General features: G+C 58.5%; 1 protein-coding gene across 1 annotated transcript in view; it reads left to right on the forward strand.

Annotated features, from left to right (window-relative positions):
* The window catches only part of LOC104980921 (cytochrome P450 26B1), a 19,611-nt gene extending 3,705 nt beyond the window's left edge, over positions 1–15,906 (forward strand). Inside the window, exons 2-6 of the mRNA XM_010829775.1 lie at positions 677–901; positions 9,783–10,058; positions 10,329–10,484; positions 11,841–12,125; positions 12,480–15,906. Coding sequence (XP_010828077.1) covers positions 677–901; positions 9,783–10,058; positions 10,329–10,484; positions 11,841–12,125; positions 12,480–12,872 — 1,335 coding nt within the window. The 3' untranslated portion in view covers positions 12,873–15,906. The remainder of the gene's footprint in view (positions 1–676; positions 902–9,782; positions 10,059–10,328; positions 10,485–11,840; positions 12,126–12,479) is intronic.
* The last annotated feature ends 1,949 nt before the right edge of the window (positions 15,907–17,855 follow it).

Consider the following 17,855-nt stretch of genomic DNA (forward strand, 5'->3'; position numbering starts at 1 on the left):
CGCCTTCCTCTGCGCTCCAGTTCCAAACTCCAAGGCGGCGACGAAAGTCCTGCTCAGTTATTTCGGGGCAAATTGCATTCGAAAATCGCGGCTCCGGGCCCGTGACTCTACCCTGCGGAGCTCTCAGAGGGCCGCCGGGTCCCTTCGAGGCCCACACCCGCGAACGGAGGAAACCCCAACCCCCATCTGTAGTGATTGCCTCGGGGCACCGACCGCTCGCCGCTATAAATAATCTTTGGCCTGCGGCCACCCCGCGGGGTCTCGCCAGCCCGTGGCCGCGAGCCTGGAAATATTTATTCCGAGAGTCTCCCGAGCGCGAGGCGAGGGAGGGGGGAGGCGGAGGCTCTAGTTTAGGGTCTCGCGGTCCGGTCCGTGATACCTTTTCCCTCCCGCAAGTCATTACTAAAAAGCCTCCCGCGGGGTGCCCTGGGCCTCTCTACCCCCTTGCATTATTTATTATCCTCTAGGCCCCACTTCCCAGTTCTCGTGCATGCTATGAAAAATAAAACCTACGTGCGTGCGTGCGTATGTGTGTGAGTGGGATAGGGGAGGGCAGGGAACTGGTGCCCGAGGTGGGGGTCCTCCGCCCCTCCCCCGCGGGCCCTCGAGGCTGGGCCTCCTGGACGTCCCATCTAGCGCTGTGGGCCCTGAGAAAGTTCTTGCGTGGCCCCTGTAGGGTTCTGGCTTCCAGTCGTCGCGGAGGGAGAAGTATGGCAACGTGTTCAAGACGCACTTGCTCGGGCGGCCGCTAATCCGTGTGACGGGCGCAGAGAATGTACGCAAGATCCTCATGGGCGAGCACCACCTCGTGAGCACCGAGTGGCCACGTAGCACACGCATGCTGCTGGGCCCGAACACGGTGTCCAACTCCATCGGCGATATCCACCGGAACAAGCGCAAGGTAAGAGCTCCGCAACCGTGCTCTGATCCTCTTCTCGCGTGCACCCCCTCGGAGTAAGGAGTTCTTGGGGCCCCGGTGACGTCCCCACCAGAATCCGCACCCGTATTCGCACACCATGCGGGAGAATCCCGAAGCTCCCTGCCTATACAGCTGCGACCCCAGATCCAGGGCCTGCACAGGCCTCCTCCGGGTCTGCCCTTTTGCTGACCCACCGCACCGTGCGCGCTACCAGGCCCAAAGGGAGGGTCATTGGGAGTTGGTTTGGACAACTTGAACATGCGGCGATAGGGGCGTCCAAAGCCTGTCCTCGCCGTGCTCCACAAACCTGGACAAAAAGAGAGGGCGGACGGTGGCCAGCGCTCCTCCTTATCGCCCCTTGGAATCCCGAGGACTAGAAACGGCTCATTCTAAAATCACACGTAGCCTCCCCTGCTGCAGGTTGCTTTAAGGGCACCGCAAGCAGGCGCAGGCGGCTGGGGGCACCTTGTGACAGAGGTTGCTGGGCCTTGCCTGGGAGGGGCGAGGTGAAATTTGGGCCACCGCGCTCGGATCTGGCCGAGGGGGAAGTACGAGGGGTGGGATAACAGCCGAGGAGGCGGCGGGGGATCAAAGCGCACCTAACCCCCTCCCATAAAGAGGAAGAGAAAGTGGGTGTTTATCCTGTGGATTTCCCGAGCGCCTGGAAGAGGCGAGGAGGAGGCGAGCCAGCGCGCACGGAGCAAGCCTCCCCCGCCCCCTCCCAGGGCTGCGCCGCCGCCGCGGCTCCGAGCGCGGGCGGCACGTGCTGTTTGAACTGCAGTAACCCGAAAGCTGAGCCGCCGGCGGGCGGGGCGCCGGCCCGCCGGCTTAAAGCGGCCGCGACAGGGGAAGGCGGCGCTGCACGACCTCCCCTCCCTTCATTTTTTCCACTGGGTCAGGGGACTCACCAGGTTTGAAACCTAGAGGAAAGGGAGAAGCAGCGTGTGATTTCTGGGAAGAGTGGCAGAGCCCGGGAGACAGGAGACGGCCACGGTGGGCAGTCCCCTCCGCCGGAAGTCTGTGTGTGAACGGAGGAATTCATCCCATAGAATTCGATGTCTTCCGAACGGCCCGCGAAGAGTAGTTCTTCGTAACAGACAAAAGGAGGAAAAATCAGAGGGGACTGGTCTGCACATACCCACCCCCACCCCGCCCCTGAAAAGCACGCATTTCAGGGGCTGGGAACGGGGCTTCTGAAGTAGTCTCTCCAGCTGCTTCACTGGAGCCGGAAGCAGCTAACAGAGCCCGGGGGCAGATGGGGAGAGTTCTCGGGAGTGGCGGGGAGGGGGCTGCCAAACACTTCTTTTTTTCTTTTGGTGTTACTCCACCAAAAGTTTATTTTAAAGAGTTAGGAGAGAGCCCGAGACTCAGAAACCCAGCTCCAAAGAATGTGGCTTAGAAAGCCATTTTTGTCCTCCGCCCACAGAAGAGGACCCTGAGGCTTAGAGAGGTTGAGGGACTTGAAACAGGTCAGTTCAGTTCAGTTCAGTTCAATCGCTCAGTCATGTCCGACTCTTTGCGACCCCATGGACTGCATGCAGCAGTCCAGGCTTCCCTGTCCATCACAACTCCCAGAGGTCGGGAAACAGGTCGGGAAAGAGGAAAAGACAGGGCAGGGCTTGCAACACTGGCATCTCTGGGAAGAGCCTTTCTAAGCCATCGAGGAGAGCCTACTCAGCCCTGCCCACCCGGGGCTGCCAGAAGCTGAGGGTGGAGATGGAGGTGGGGGTGGGGGCGGTGCTGGGAGGAAGAAAGCTTGGTCAGGACCTGAGTGTGAGACCCTGGGGATGTGGAAGGTTTGCGGGGAGGCTCTTGCCTTGCAATTGCATTCACCCTCTGCTTGACTTGGCTGTAGGCCTTCAGGTGGGGCAGGGCCCTCTTGGAAAGCCCCCGAGGGTTTGGCTTTCTGTGGTCCGTTTGGAAGGAGGGCCGGGAGGGTGGGGGAGGGGGAACACAAAGAATGCTGCTGGAGGAATACTCAGGGAAGGAAGCCTGAGGGACAGGGTTAGGTGGTGGGACCTGAGAGGCCAGAAAGCTGGATCACAGAGGAGGCATGGATAGTGTCCCTCTGCCTGGCACCCTTGCCCTCTAGCTCCTTGGGGGTCGGGAGCAGCCAAAGACCAGCTCATCCTGACTGAGACTTGGGGACCCTCTGTGTGTACAGGTGGTGGTCTTGTTATGTGGCATGTGTGTGTCTTATGTTAAAAAGACAGATGAAAAAGTCCTTCTCCCCCAGATCATTAATTGGTGTTCTGTCAGCTTAAGTTTACTGAGTTAAATAGCAGGGCTTGGGCTAGAAACAAACACAGAAGGTAGGTATAAAAACATAAAGGCAAGGTCCTTGCCCTTGAAAAGTGGAATCTAGCTGGAGGGATGAGAAGAGAATACTCAGGAGCACACATATGGGTCCTGGAGAGAATGGCCTGTTTGCTGGACCCAGTGCCTGGTAGACCCAATTTGGCCAGGGTTGGGGCTGCCCTGTGGCACTCCTGCTGCCTTATCCAGCCCGCACTGCAAGCAGGGACCCTGCCGAGGGTAGCATGTACTCGCAGGCAGTGGGGCCCAGGTGTAGTGAGGCCCTGCTGGTGGGGAACTAGGAGCGTCACAATTTCCATTGGGGCAGGTACCCCACCCCTTCTCTGGGAGGTCTGACCAGATGTGCTGGGAAGGGGTTCCTCACAGTCATCGCTGAAGTCCAGGTGTTTGTCCAGGCTGCCCTGGTGGTCTAGGGCCCAGAAGGGTAGGGCTGCCAGGGAGAACACTTCCCCCAGTCTAACAGAATCCTCTCAGGACTCCAGGCCAATGTCGTCACAGCCACCACCTCAGATTCCGTCCCCCTCCTCTGTTACGCCTCCCCTCCCTGGGGCCTGGGGAGTCTCTGATTTTGAGGGGAGGGACTACATCTGTCTATGTGTGCAGAGAGGCTGGGTTGCCCTGGAAGAGTGCGTGGAGAGAAGTAGAGAAGATCAGGGGAGGGTTACCAGAGACACAGAGGAGGGGGACAGGGGATTGTTGTGCGCCATCCTGGAAACATCCAGTGCCGAAGCCCACACACAGGATCAGACATTTCCTCTTTTTCTTTGGAGCTGGGGCCTGGCTGCTTTACACCGAAGAGCCAGCATCTTCAGGGCATCTCAGGCAGTGGCCCTGAGATTCTGCCGGAGAACTTGGAGTTCTCTGCATCATAGTGCATCTCAGGGATGAACTTAGCTTTGGAACTCTAGACTGGAGAGCCCCTAGGAGTGATCTTCTTGCCCCTCCTACTCTGACCCCTGGCTCAGGGACTTCTGTGGCCATGACTGAGATAGGCGAACAGCTTCTCAGGTTTTGGGGGTAGGAATTAAGAAACTCTGCCCGCCCACCTAGGGCTCCTCACAGACTTAGCCTTTCGGCCCCCTGGGTGGGGATGGAGCTCAAGCTCTGGCTCATTGCACTTCTCTCAGAAATCCTGTGTATGCTGGGATTTGTGTCAGGATAGAGAGACCAGGAGGTGCTTCAGCAGGAGGCAGAGCCAAGAGGGCCACGTTTGCAGGATCCTGAGGGAGGCCAGCTCAGACCGGCTCCAGGTGTTCTTTGAACCAGTGCACAGCCTCTGACTCCAAAGTCATGTGCATCAGGGTTGGCTCAGGGCAGCAGCTCCTACCTGGGTTGAATGGGAAAGCAGTGAATGGCCAGGCAGCCCTGCTCCTGGGAGCTGCCCCGCCTCCCCCACCTCCGGCATAGGCTCAGAGCCTTTGTTTGGCCAGCGGAGGTCCTTCACCAAAAGTTACTGTAGCATCAGGGGCTTCTGAGGGGGCGGTTGACAGGAGCGGATGTCTCTGAAGGTCAGCGGGGGAGCGTGCCCACGGCTGGCTGCCAGGGCGCCTGGGAGTGGTCTCCTCCCTCTGTGTACCCTTGTGTTGGGCAGAGGCAAGTGGTGTGGGGGCTGTCCTCTCCCTTCCCTCTCCCTCCTGCGTCCTCCTCCCAGGGAGGGATGGATCCAAGACTGTGATGCTGAGGTATGTGCTCACTCTCCCAGCCTTGGGAGGCAGTTGTGGCCTTGGCCGGCAGCAGGGAGGCTTGGCCGGGGTCTGCTCCGGCCCTGAGCCCTCTATGCCGGTTGCTGTATCTGTTCCAGGTGCCCCAGGCTGAAGGGCAGAGGTTGGGGGTGTGCCCCAGGGGCTGACAAGGTTTGAGAGTAAACCAGAGTAGCCAAAAACAGCTGGCCTTACCCTTAGAATGAACTTGGGCCCTTGAGGAGTGTCCCCTTCAGGCTCATAGATACATTGGAGTCCCCAGGACTGGTAGAGGCTGGCTCAGTGGGTTTGGAGTGGTGGGAGGCTGGGTATTCAGGGACCCTGGTGAGTGTGGCCAGTCATGCCTGGGACTGTGACCTTGGGAGGCTCTTCCTGCTTTGGGCCTCAGCTTTCCAAGGGGGTTTGTCTCTGGCTGGAGGAGGGATAGAAGGGTCTGAGAAGACCTTCTCAGAGTCTATGGCCCAGCAGGGATGTACCAAGTGCTGCCCTCCCTTCACGCACTGGGTGCTTTTGTTGTGTGTGGAAGAGTTAGGGGAGACGGTCAGAGCTGGACTCAAACCGGGGACAGAAACTGTTCCCACAGGTGCTGAGGACCCAGAAGGGCATGCACAGGCTGGGCAGGGCGGGGGAGGTGGGTGTCTGGCCAGCACCTCCCCATCAGAGGGTCTGAGTGGGGCCTGACTCAGGAGGCAGCCAAGGTGAAGTGGAGGTCCAGTGGAAATGCCAGGCAGCCAAGGGGTGACGTCCTCTCCTGTCCTCCCCCTTCCTTGAGTATAAAGTACACACCTTGGCGTCACCCCTGTGCTGTGCGGACAGCTGCCTCGGCGGCTACCCGCCCTCTGTTATTCTTTCCACTCCGCAGGCTGTGGCTCCGGTGGCTTGGCGGGGTGGCCTGCCCGGGCCCCCACCCTCCCGGGCAGCCGCTTCCATTCCTCCCAGTCTGAGTCACTGGCCCGGGGAGTGGGTTCCCTCTCCGGCTCTTCCAGCTTCTGAGGCTGCCCATCTTTCTCTGCATCCATCCAGTTGTGAAGGGGCAGTTATCTGGCTGAGTGGGTCAGCAGAGGGCTCTGGGGGCCTGGGGATCTACTCCCCTACCAGGGTGAGATGTGGGGAGGGGGGCCTCGGGGTGTGAGGGAGACATTTGCAGAAACAATCACAGGGAATTTGAGCCTTGACAAGCCCCCTGGTGGTTACCCCAGCCCCCACTGTGGAATCCACTTTTATTCCAGGGAGAGGAAGAACCAGGGATGAGGGGTCTTGAGCCAACTGCATTGCTGGGAAAGCCAGTAGAGGTAGGGGGAGGGTTTCCAAGCATGTCATCCTTCAAGGCCGGAGCCCATCCTGCTCTGGCGTCTGTGCCTGAAGTTCCCAGGTCTCCCGCGCCCCTGCCCTCCCAGCACCAACCCCATGGGGCGTTCCCTACCTGCTGCTCTCTCTGCCGGGTTCTTTGGAGCCGGGCTGGTTCCCAGTGACCTTTGTCCAGCATTCTTGGCTCACTTGTGGGAATTCCCAGGGAAGCCCCAGAGGGAAACAAAGCAGTCCTGGCTCCCGCTGCGACTGCGGTCAGGCCATGGGCTCTGGGGCCACGGGACACCCTTCCCCTCCTCACCCAGAGCTGCTCCGCCGGCGCCTTCCCCAGTGCCCGAGTGCTGACCCTGCCCGCCCCCATGAGCCCCGGCCTTCCTCTGCCCTGGCCAGCACCTCCGCCTCCTCCTGGGCTTTGTGGTGGGCGGTGGTTTCTGGGCTGCCCCAGCTTTGGGAAGCGCCCGCGTTGTTAACCCTGGGCACGGTCCCAGGGATGAGGCCCTGGAGTTTCCCGGCGCCTGGGAGGCCCCGATGCCTGTGGAACGGCTGAGCAGGAGGCAAGAGCGTGGTCTTCATGACCACGGAGCAAAGCCCCTTGAGCTTGGAGTGCCCGCAACCTGCCTTTGCTTAGCTTCTCGTTTGGGTAGTTTTTCCCCCTCAGGGGCCCTCTAAGGAGAATCATGGGACTGCCAGGAGGAAAGGGATCCCAGAGCATCCAGTTAGACTCCTGGATGGGTCAAGATAAGGGCCCTGGTTGGGGCTGCCGTTCTTTCAGAAGCCCCACCTCAACGAGCCTGCAGATTCAGGCATCCTGGGGTCATTTCAGCTTCTGGCCTTGCTCAGGGCCCCTTCCCACTTGGACGTCAGGTGTGGACCCCCTGCTCTGGAATCGTTCTGCTCAGTCCCAGGTCCCCTTGGGTCCCTCCTGTTGTCCCTGGCTCCCAAGGCTTGAGTAGGAGCAATTCAGCCAGCCATCGCTAGAGGGCGCAGGGAATGTAACCTTTGGGACAGGGCAGGGCTTGTCCCTGGGTCCTGCCTGGCCACTCCTTGGGGTGCAGTGGGGTCCCTCAGAGCTCCCTGTTTCATAGCCCTGGAGTGACCCCTCCTGAGCCACTGTAGCCCATACAGAGTGTGTGAGTAGGGGCCCAGCAGGCAATTATACCATGTGATTATACCAGATTCTGGGCTTTGAAGGGATAGTGTTTACTTAGGGACACGTGGATATTGGTGTTTATGTGATTTGTACATTGAAAGGAACCTCAGAGGTCACCTGGTTCAGCCTCACCAGTTTACAGATGAGGAAACTGTGAGGCCGGGAGGTGATTTGGGCATGATCCTACAGTGAGCTGGTGGATGATCTGGGATTAAAACTCAGGTTTCCGGGTGCCAGGCCTGCCTTTTTCTACCACCCACTGCATGGACAGAGGAGCCTGTCAGGCCACAGTCCACGGGATCGCAAGAGTCGGACATGATTTAGCGACTAAACCACCACCACCACTGCATCTTAGGAGCCTCGATGGCTTTGACTTTGGCTGATCCTTGTCAGCGTGGACCTCTGCTTGCTTCCCCCTCCCCCTCCACATGCCCACTTTTGTGGCCAGGTCTTCTGTGTGCTGGGGGCCCTGACCAGCCACTGCTCCGTTTTCTTCAAGGTAGTGCCCTTGACTCTGCTCTGGACCGGCTGGCTCTGGCCAGGCATGATGCCCCCACCGTCCCTGCCTGCCCTACCTCCAGCCTCCCCACAGAGGCCTGGCAGCCACAGAATTATCATCCTGTGTCCCTCATGAGCCTGCTCGGCTCCCATGGACCACTTTCTGTGGGCTGTTTGCTATTTTATAAGGGCCCCTAGTCAGCTGGTGCTGGGTTCTGGGGCAGTGCCCTGCTCCTACCCATAAAACTCTTGGACCAGGAGTGGAACCTGGAATCCTAAGAACACCAGGGTTGGGGGGGGGGTGCTGAGGCAGAGAGCACGCTGGAGGGAGGTGGCCCTGGAAATGCCCCGGGCCCCCACAGCTGAGCAAGGTGTGAGTGACCTGGCCAGGCCTGGGCTGCCCCTGCCACCTCCCCTCATCCTGCTACATTTCAGCTGTCCCTTAGTAGCAGGAGCAGCCCCAAACAGTGCTGGTTTTTCTGCCCCTCACCGGCCTCCCTCCCCCCTCCCTCCCTCTGCCCACCGGGAATTTCGGAATGAAAGTGCTATTGTGAGCGTCTGGCTGGGCCACTGAAGGGCCAGCCCTGTTATTTCTGCAAACCAGCCCTCCCATTAGCCATGCAGGGCCGGGGCCAGGAAAATGTTACCTTTTCCTTCTTGAGCTGACTGCAGGGGAAATTCTCACATTTACAGTTTGTGCGGTGGTTGTGTTTGGGGGCAGGAGGGGAGGGCGGGCGCGTGTGTGTGGTTTGCGTGGGGCTGATTGGGGGTGGCTAGAGGGATATTTGTCTCCTTCCTCTGCTCTGCCCCTCCCCTCTCTGCCTTTCCTGATGACCTTTCCCTTGGCATTGGTGGGGGCACCCCTTCTTTCTGTCTCCAGGGATTGGGGCTAGAGGTTGTTGGTTGCCAGTGAGACCCACAGGCCACCAGTAAATAAACTCACATCTCACCCTCTCCTCTACACCTTGGGCAGCAACGTGAAACTGTGCACAGGGGCATCTGGGTGAGGAGGGGCAGGGAGGCTAAGGACTTCTTTGCTCAGGAATTGCGAGGACAGAAAGCAAGGGAAGTGGAAGCAGAGACTCACTGGCTACTTAAAATGAACTGGGAAGATGCAGGGAATTAAAAGACCTTCTGTTTGGCTTTCTGATCTTTTGAGGTGAAAAGCCTTACCTCCATTCCCATGCCTCCAGACCCGGTCACAGTGAAGACTTCTGGATGGCACAGTAACAGACTCCCTAGGATCTCCACCCAATAGGTGTTTCGCAGGGAGTGACAGCAGCCTTGGGTCTCAGGAAGTTCTGCTTGCAGTCTAGCCTTAGACTCTCTTGTTCTCCCATCAGTGGAATAAAAGAGCCACCTCCTGCTTTCCACCTCTTCCTCGTCCAGTCCACTCACCTGTGTTCTCTTCCTGCTGGGCACATCTGTGCCTTGGCCTAGGCATTCAGGAATGGCCCCTGCGGCGGAGGGGCAGCCTCCCCTCCAGCCCTGCCCAGCCCCCTCTTTTTTGCCCCTCGTGCTGGTATGGCCACATGGCCTTGCAGACCTGTTGGCAGCTGGACTGCCGGGTCTCCGGGCTTTGCCATTGTTTAGAGCACATGCTTTTCTGGGGCTTCAGTAAGAAAGGACAGCTCAGGTCACCCTGTGAGTGATGTTGAATGTCCCAACTCTGTGAACTGTTTTAATTCCGTCCTTTCCCTGCCTTCCCTTCAAGACATGGGCAGTGGGAGGGGGGCTCAGAGCGGAGGAGCCAGCAGAGGGACTGTGACTGGAGACAGGAAGGCCTGAGGCTAGTCAGGGCAAGGACCTGGAGTTTCCCTAATCGAGGTCATGGGGACTGCGCTTCGGCTGGGCAGGGCTGAGTCCGTCTGACCAGTTCACTCCTCTGCAGGTCTTCTCTAAGATCTTCAGCCACGAGGCCCTAGAGAGCTACCTGCCCAAGATCCAGCTGGTGATCCAGGACACGCTGCGTGCCTGGAGTAGCCACCCCGAGGCCATCAACGTGTACCAGGAGGCTCAGAAGCTCACCTTCCGTATGGCCATCCGAGTGCTGCTGGGCTTCAGCATCCCCGAGGAGGACCTGGGGCACCTCTTCGAGGTCTACCAGCAGTTTGTGGAGAACGTCTTCTCTCTGCCCGTCGACTTGCCCTTTAGTGGCTACCGGCGGGTGAGCACCCAGGGCCTGGGAAGAGAAGAGATGGGCATCTGTGAGCTCCCCTCGGGGAGGGGCAACTGACCGCTAAGCTGGTCACTGGTCACATTGGCAGAGAGGGGTTTCAGTGGGAGGGCACAGTGGACCCTTCACCTGGGCTCTCTGCTGCTTAGATGGGAAATTCTCAGAGGATTCCCTACCACAACTTTGCCAGACCTTGGGAGGAGGCCCTTGGTGACCCTGCCCTTCCCCTTGGGTAACCCGATGGCCTCCTCCCTGCCTCAGGGCATTCAGGCAAGACAGACCCTACAGAAGGGCCTGGAAAAGGCAATCCGGGAGAAGCTGCAATGCACGCAGGGCAAGGACTACTCGGATGCTCTGGACATCCTCATCGAGAGCAGCAAGGAGCACGGGAAGGAGATGACCATGCAGGAGCTGAAGGTGGGGCCCCCTGACCCCCGGCCCAGGCAGCGCAAGTGCCGGAACTCTACCCTGGGACTGCATGTGCACCCATAGGGGTGGGGCCGTCCCTTCCGTCCCCATGACTTGCTGTGCACAGAGTCCTGATGATGAACTGGTCCCCACAGCAGCTGGGCCCCAGGCTCTCCCTCTCACCACAATTCCCTCTACCATTTTGGTAAAGATGCTGGAAATTGGATCCTAGAAATCCCGAACAGATGTGGCGTCAGGGGCATTGTCAATCCCCTCATCTGCTCCTCACCCACAACCCTCCCCCGACCAGTATTCACTATTGCAGTGCCTTTCATGGTCACAGTAGCCTTAGGAGCTCACCTAGGGAAATGAGGCCCAGCAGAAGCCACGTGCTGGAGGGCGGCCTCAGCCCTTGGGGAGGAGCAACCTTTTCAATTTGGAGTCACAGCCTGCCTAGCACTGGCCAAATCCAGCTGGGCTGCCAGCCCCGGGACTGTCCTCTCTGGGCTCCAAGAAAGGCTTCCTGCCTACCCTTTCTTGAGGCGGATGTTCATCCTCACTTAGACTCTGCTGCCCACATGCTTCCCAGGTGCCCGTGGACACTGAACTGCCGACTGCTCCATCCCTGTCTCTGCTTCCCCTTTTTTTGGTTGTTTATAAATCTCTGATGAGCCAGAAAGGAGCTCAAAAGACTTCCCCATTTCATAAGAAGTTTTGTGACTTGTAGATAGTGCCATGGCAAGTAAGGGACATACTCGTTCACTCCGGTCTCTGGGCGCAGCGTCCACATTTGTAAAATGCAGGGCTTGGAATGAGACGGTTTGGGGAGACCTTTTCATGGGGCACCATTGCTCCCCAGAGGGCCCTGGAGGGGCTCTAAGTCCTCAGGGGGCCACCTCGCCTCAGCCTTCTCACTGTAGGCCCCATCCCAGGTCCTCCTGCCTCCTTAGCCCCTCAGCTCTCCTGACCACCTGCCACCTCCCTCCTTCTCCTGAGGAGGGAGGAAGAGCTGGGGCTGCCAGTGTGGAGGCCCAGCTGGAGACCCTGCAGCACACTCTACTTGCCCAAACAGTGCCTGCTCCCTGGGATTTGCTCATTTGCACTGATGAGGGCCGATGGCCAGCCCTGGAATCCAGCAGTGAGTGCGAAGCAGCTGTGCCCCAGGGGACTTTTAAGCTAGTGCCTCTGCCCAGCCAGGGGACTGGACCTATGTCCGCCGTGGCTGACACGCCCCAGCAATGTGAGGCTCAGAGGAAGCACCAGGGCTCAGATAGATGGCCCCAGGGTCGGGGGGATATGGGTGAAGAGGGGCTGCTGCCAGGCTGAACCCAGATTGCAAGCGGCTCCTCCTCCCCGCTGCTGCAGGATGGGACCCTGGAGCTCATCTTTGCTGCCTACGCCACCACTGCCAGCGCCAGCACCTCGCTTATCATGCAGCTGCTGAAGCACCCGGCCGTGCTGGAGAAGCTGCGGGAGGAGCTGCGGGCCAAGGGCCTCCTGCACAGTGGCGGCTGCCCCTGCGAGGGCACGCTGCGCCTCGACACGCTCAGTGGGCTGCACTATCTGGACTGCGTCATCAAGGAGGTCATGCGCCTGTTCACGCCGGTCTCCGGCGGGTACCGCACCGTGCTGCAGACCTTCGAGCTCGACGTGAGACTCCCATGGGCTGTGGGGCGGGCCGACGGGAAAGACCAGCTCCCCATGGGGTACCTCAGTCTCAGTCTCGTGGGGAGATGATGCTGACTTTCAGGGACCTTTCAGGCTGGTGGGAGGGTCTTTGTCCCAAATACTGGGTCAGATGCAGCCCCCCTGGGTGTCCTGTGAAGCTGCCTGAGACATCTATAAATAGGTAGACTGACATGCCCAAAGGAGAGCCTGGCCAGGCCCCTGGGACCACAGTGGGAACATCTGGGTGGAGACTGGCAGGCAGAAGGTCCTGGGTCCTCTGAAACCCCCTTTGGTTCTCACCACCCCCTCCCGTCCCTTCCCCTACCTTGCCTCCAGGGTTTTCAGATCCCCAAAGGCTGGAGCGTCATGTACAGCATCCGGGACACACACGACACGGCGCCCGTGTTCAAGGATGTGAACGTCTTCGACCCCGACCGCTTCGGCCAGGCGCGGAGTGAGGACAAGGACGGCCGCTTCCATTACCTCCCTTTCGGCGGCGGTGTCCGGACCTGCCTAGGCAAGCACCTGGCCAAGCTGTTCCTGAAGGTGCTGGCAGTGGAGCTGGCCAGCACCAGCCGCTTCGAGCTGGCCACCCGGACCTTCCCCCGCATCACCTTAGTCCCCGTCCTGCACCCCGTGGACGGCCTCAGCGTCAAGTTCTTCGGCCTGGACTCTAACCAGAACAAGATCCTGCCAGAGACCGAGGCCATGCTGAGCGCCACGGTCTAAGGCTCCAGGCCTCGGGGTGGGAGCGCTGGAAGGGTATAAACCTGTGTGCGGGTGGGGCTGGAGCCCGGGGAAGGGGGAGGCCCCCAGGCCTTGCCCTCCCCTGTTCCCCTACCTGCAAACCTGCCCCAAGTCAAAAGGGGGCCAGCCTCCGGGGTGGGGCCCTCCCCCGACCCCTGCCTCTCTCCAGTCTCTCTGGTTCCCAACAGCTTAGTCCCCCGGGAAAGGGCCCGGCCCCCCGGGGCCCCGCATGCCCGTCACAGTGTTAACCGTCGGCTGTGCTGCAGCCTTTGCTTGTGATGTTCTGACCTGGTCTCTCCCCTCCCTTTTCTTTTGGACTCTTAGTTTGAGGTCAGGTGATTGCCATGGGGAGGGAGAAAAAGAGGTTCCCCCTGTGGCCCTCTCTTCAGCACCCGCCCCGGCTGCCCCGGCTCAGACAGGCGAGTGCCCCTCCCGGCGTGGCCACCCGTGCCCGCGGGGAACAGCATTGTGGGTAATAGAATGCCAGTCACCCTTGGCAGAGCGGGGATGGGTTGTCACCAGCCTGGAGGCCCACCCCTTGCCATCTGGGACGTTTGAAATTACCTGTTGCTGCTACTTTTTCTCTCTTCTGACCTTGGGGCAGAGGAGCCCCAGGCCCTGTCCTCCCAGCATCCTCCCTGGTGGCCCTGGGCACGCGCACTGACACCCCCACCTTTCCACCAGGCGGCTCAGAGCCCACCCTGCTCCCTGTACACCCACGCCCAAGGCCCTCTGCCCATGGGCTGACCCCCGTACCCCACCCCCCATATTTATTCACTGATATAACCGACTCTTGGTGTTACTGGGACTGGAACAAGCATTCTGCCATCCCCTGGCTTCCATCCCAGCTGTCCCAGGCAGGACTTCTGCAAGTGGCCAACCCCCAGCCCCTGCCCCCCACTGGCCAAGGGTCGAGCAGCCCCCCAGGCACCAGACCTTCTGTGGGCTCAACCTCGGAGCCTCACCCCCGAGGTGAGATCCAGTGGGTCTGCTTTTGTCCCCAGGGGAGATGGGGAGATGGTGCACTGCCTCCCCGCCTGCTCTGGTGGAAACCTCTAGCACAGGGGCCCTGGGGGCTGCTGCCGGCTCCCACATGGTCACTGTCCACCGCGGTGCCCCCCACTCTGGCTGGTGAGTATGGAGAAGGATACGGGTTCTTCTGACGGGGAGCCAGGGCCTCCGTCATCCCTCCCTTGACCCTTCCCTTTGCCCTTGGAAAGGTGTCCCTGAAGTCCCTTCCCACCTCTATGCCACTGTCTGCTTAGCCCAGCTCAGGGGTGTGGGGACCAGATGGAAGCCAGGGGAGGTGAGAGCAGAAGACAGCCCTCCCTCGGCCGTGGTGGCTTGAGGTGGCTGTGGGGAGCGCTGCAGCGAGAGCTGAGGAGGAGGGTACGTGCGACTTGTCAAGTGATTTGGTGGAAAATGAGCGGTCAGGGGATGGAGGAGGAATAGCTCCTGCCACTGGCATTTTGAGTGTTGGCAATTAGGGATGCCTCCTGGGATGGTTTTGGGCCTCTGGTGAGTCTCTCAGTGATTTTGTCTGTTTCCAAACTTTTCTTTGATTTTCATGTTTCTCTGTTGGCTTTTGATGTTATAAAAGCAATGAATCCTCTTTAGGAGAAAATCAAAAACACACAGAAGAATAATGCGGGGCACCAGTGCCCCCGCTTGGCTCTCCGCAGCAGTGACTCAGTGGCTTCCCAGAGGCGTTCAGTGGGCAGGTGGCAGACCTCCACTCCTGCCCCCGCTCACACCTACCTTGTGCTGGGCTTTACGGGAATGGTTTGTGCCCACGGACTGGTCTGTGACACCCATTCTCAAGTATTTCATTGGGTTCCTACCTTTCCATCATTTAAAAAGCCAGTGCAGCACAGACATTATTGACAAAACTTGACATTAAAAAAATAGTAATATTATTAATTTCCCCCCACCCCATTCTGAAAAACAGGCAAAAAATACCCCACAAAAAAACATGTTAAGGACTCATCAAAGCTTGCGAAACAGCTGCATGGTGCACCAAAATTTATCCCCTACACAAAGCCCAGTCTCTGGAAGGTCCTTGCTCCTCTATGCTGACCCATCTTATCCCAAACCAATTGTTTTTTGACTGCTTTTTGATTGCAGTAAGTGCAGATTCACCAGGAAGCCCGCCAAGCCTGGCCCTGGCAAGGAGCAGAGAGCTGGAGGGCTGTGGGAAGCTTCAGTGGCCTTCACTTTCGGCCACCAGCCTGGGAGGGGCAGAGAAGGCAAGACAGAGGATCCCTGTGAGGGAGGGAAGAAGGATTACTTACCCCACTGGGTCTCAAAGGGGTTAAGAATAGAACTGAAGAAAGCTCTTGACTGGCTGACAGGAGGGTTTCCATGTCGAGGCTCATCCATCTCTCCTCTTTACATCCATCCGTGTCTGTGTGCTTGTCGTAGGTCTTAGAGCGGTAGCATTAGATGGGTGACGTGTTCTCACTTACCATTCCTACTATTGTAACTTGACATTAAAGAGACAGAACCCCACAGAGCTCTTCACGCCATGGGCTTGCGGATTGAAGCACTTTCAATGTTGGGCGCTGGCATCTGTGTTCTGGGCCTCATCTTGACTCTGCCCAGATCGCTCTAATTTTATACACAAAACTTGTTTTTTCATAAATGTTATAATTTTGTGTCTGTCTTTATAAACTATTATAAGTACTATTTTTGTTATAATTCAAAATAGATATTTAGTATAAAGTTTTTGCTGTTAAATATTTGTTATTTAGTAAAATATGAAGTGTTTCCTCTATTGTAAACATGGTTCAAAATATTAATATGTTTTTATCACAGTTGTTTTAATATTGAAAAAAAGCACTTGTGTGTTTTGTTTTGATATGAACCTGGTGCCGTGTGAGTGTTTTTGCCGTCGTGTGGTTTCACACTGTATATAATATTCCATGTTGCATATTAAAAAAATGTTGTGCATTTTGTGATTTTGGAAATACTCAATGTGGCTCTTTTATAGGCTTCCATAATAAACCGTGAAGACTCACCCTCGTTTGGCTCTCTGGCCTCTGCTTTCTCAGCTCCCTGAAAGGGTCCTCCTGGCCACCCACAGTCCCTTCATCAACACCCAGTCCCACCCACTTCTCAGGGAGGAAGGTCTTCCCCTCAGGGTTGGTCCTGAAAGGCCACCCCCCCCCCAACTCCCCGTGTGAAGGCACACAGAGGTCTGTGGCTGTGTCCTGGGAGCAGCAGGTCCCCCAGGGAGTGGAGGGTGTACTTGGATGGTCGTTGGCCCCAGAAGCCTGATGTGGGATGGAATGACTGGGAGCTGAGTCCTGGCCGCGTGGCTGGGCCAGGTGTCTTGGCAACCAGAGTGCTGCAGAGTCCAGCTTGTTTACACAAGTGAGGACATGGATGTTCACAGCCACACGACAAATAGGAGAGCAGAACTCAGTTCTCCTGACTTCCAGTCTCACACTCCATGAGGCACTTCTCAGGGCTATTTCATGGGTGTCACAGGAACGCATTGATTCTGGGACCAAATCAGTTTGCAAAAGGGCTTAAACAGAGTCAGGCACGCTGAGGGCTGGACAGTGAAGAGCTCACAGGCTACAGGGGTCCCTAAGCCCACTTGATGACTAAAACCATGTCCTCTTTGCCCATTCTCAAACTCTGTGACTGTCATAGAGCCCAGAGATGACCCTGCAAAAGACACATCGTCCAGTGCCAGACAAGGAACGTCCAGGGCAGTCCCTAGAACAAGGGGCTGGGGGTGGGGAGGGAGAGAGGGCAGTGAGTAGCAAAGCCGTGGTCCCTGGAGCTACACCAGGCACCGGGGGGCCCAGCCCTGGCAAGCACCAAGCCTCACAGTGCTCAGGCCAGTCCCAGACCCTGTCTGTGCCCAGGCCCTTCCTCAGAGCCTGGGGAGTGAAAGTCCCCACTGAGCTGGCCTGAAAAAGGCCGTTTTGTGGCTTCAGTGTTTCTTTTTGATACAATCAGTCAGACCCAACCTCAGCCCAGACAGGGCCTCTCACAACCTGGGTCACAGAACCGGGCCACCCAGAGGGGCATCACCAGCATCTCCTGGGCAGTGCCACCGGTAGGCTGCTTCACCCTTGCTCTGCTTCCCCACCCCGATCTGTACTCCCCAAGCCCTAACCTCCACCCTGGGGAGGGGAGAGCAAGGTGATCCCCCGTTTCCTTAAGCTGAAGCAGAGTCTCAGCATAGCAGGGATGTTCCCAGAACCATGCAGAAGCAGAGGATGTCCTGTGCCAGAACGGGGACCACCTGGCCCTAACAGCACAGGCCCCATCCAAGGGCTCTCTCAGACTGAGGCCTCCAGGGCCAGCAAGAAGCAGCAACAGACACCCCCAGCTTCCCTCAGGAAGTGTGCCAGTGGAAGGCAGTAGTTTTTCAGAGTGTAAATTCCATCTCTCCCGGTGGAATGTCCTGTGTGGCAGCAGAGGTGAAGGAAGCCTGGTCCTCGGGCTGCCCTCGGTCTGACCGCCCTGCCACGGGGTGGGAGGGCCCGGCTGGGCGGGTGGCTGGCCTGTCATCACCAAGTCTGTCCTGGCCTCTCCCCCGTGGGCCCAGCGGGCCAGTGACGTCTCCCGCACGGCTGCCTGCCCCTGGGATCTCCTGGCCTGGAAGGAGAACACAGGCCACTGTGGACAGGCCGACACGGCCGCTGTTTGTCCAGGGGTTGGGGCGCCAGGTTGGAGGGAACTCACAGACCGCACATTCTGCCACCTCCCAGCACTTTTCCAAAACAGCCTGCCTTGGTTGGGCCTGGCTGCCTGGGGTGGCCGGGGGCTGGGCGCCAGGAACAGGGCAGGGGAAAGCAGGGCCTCAGGGCCAGCGAGTGAGGTGGCTAGGTGAGGGCAGAGACAGCACTCTGCCAGAGCCAGTCTGTGGGCTGGGTCTTGGACTGGGGCAGGGGGAGCGGGAGGAGGACTGTGTGTGTCTGTGTTGGGGGCTAAAGGAAAAACAAGCCT

Source organism: Bison bison, unplaced genomic scaffold, assembly GCF_000754665.1.
Source record: "Bison bison bison isolate TAMUID 2011002044 unplaced genomic scaffold, Bison_UMD1.0 scf7180017864508, whole genome shotgun sequence".
Classification (NCBI taxonomy): Eukaryota; Metazoa; Chordata; class Mammalia; order Artiodactyla; family Bovidae; genus Bison; species Bison bison.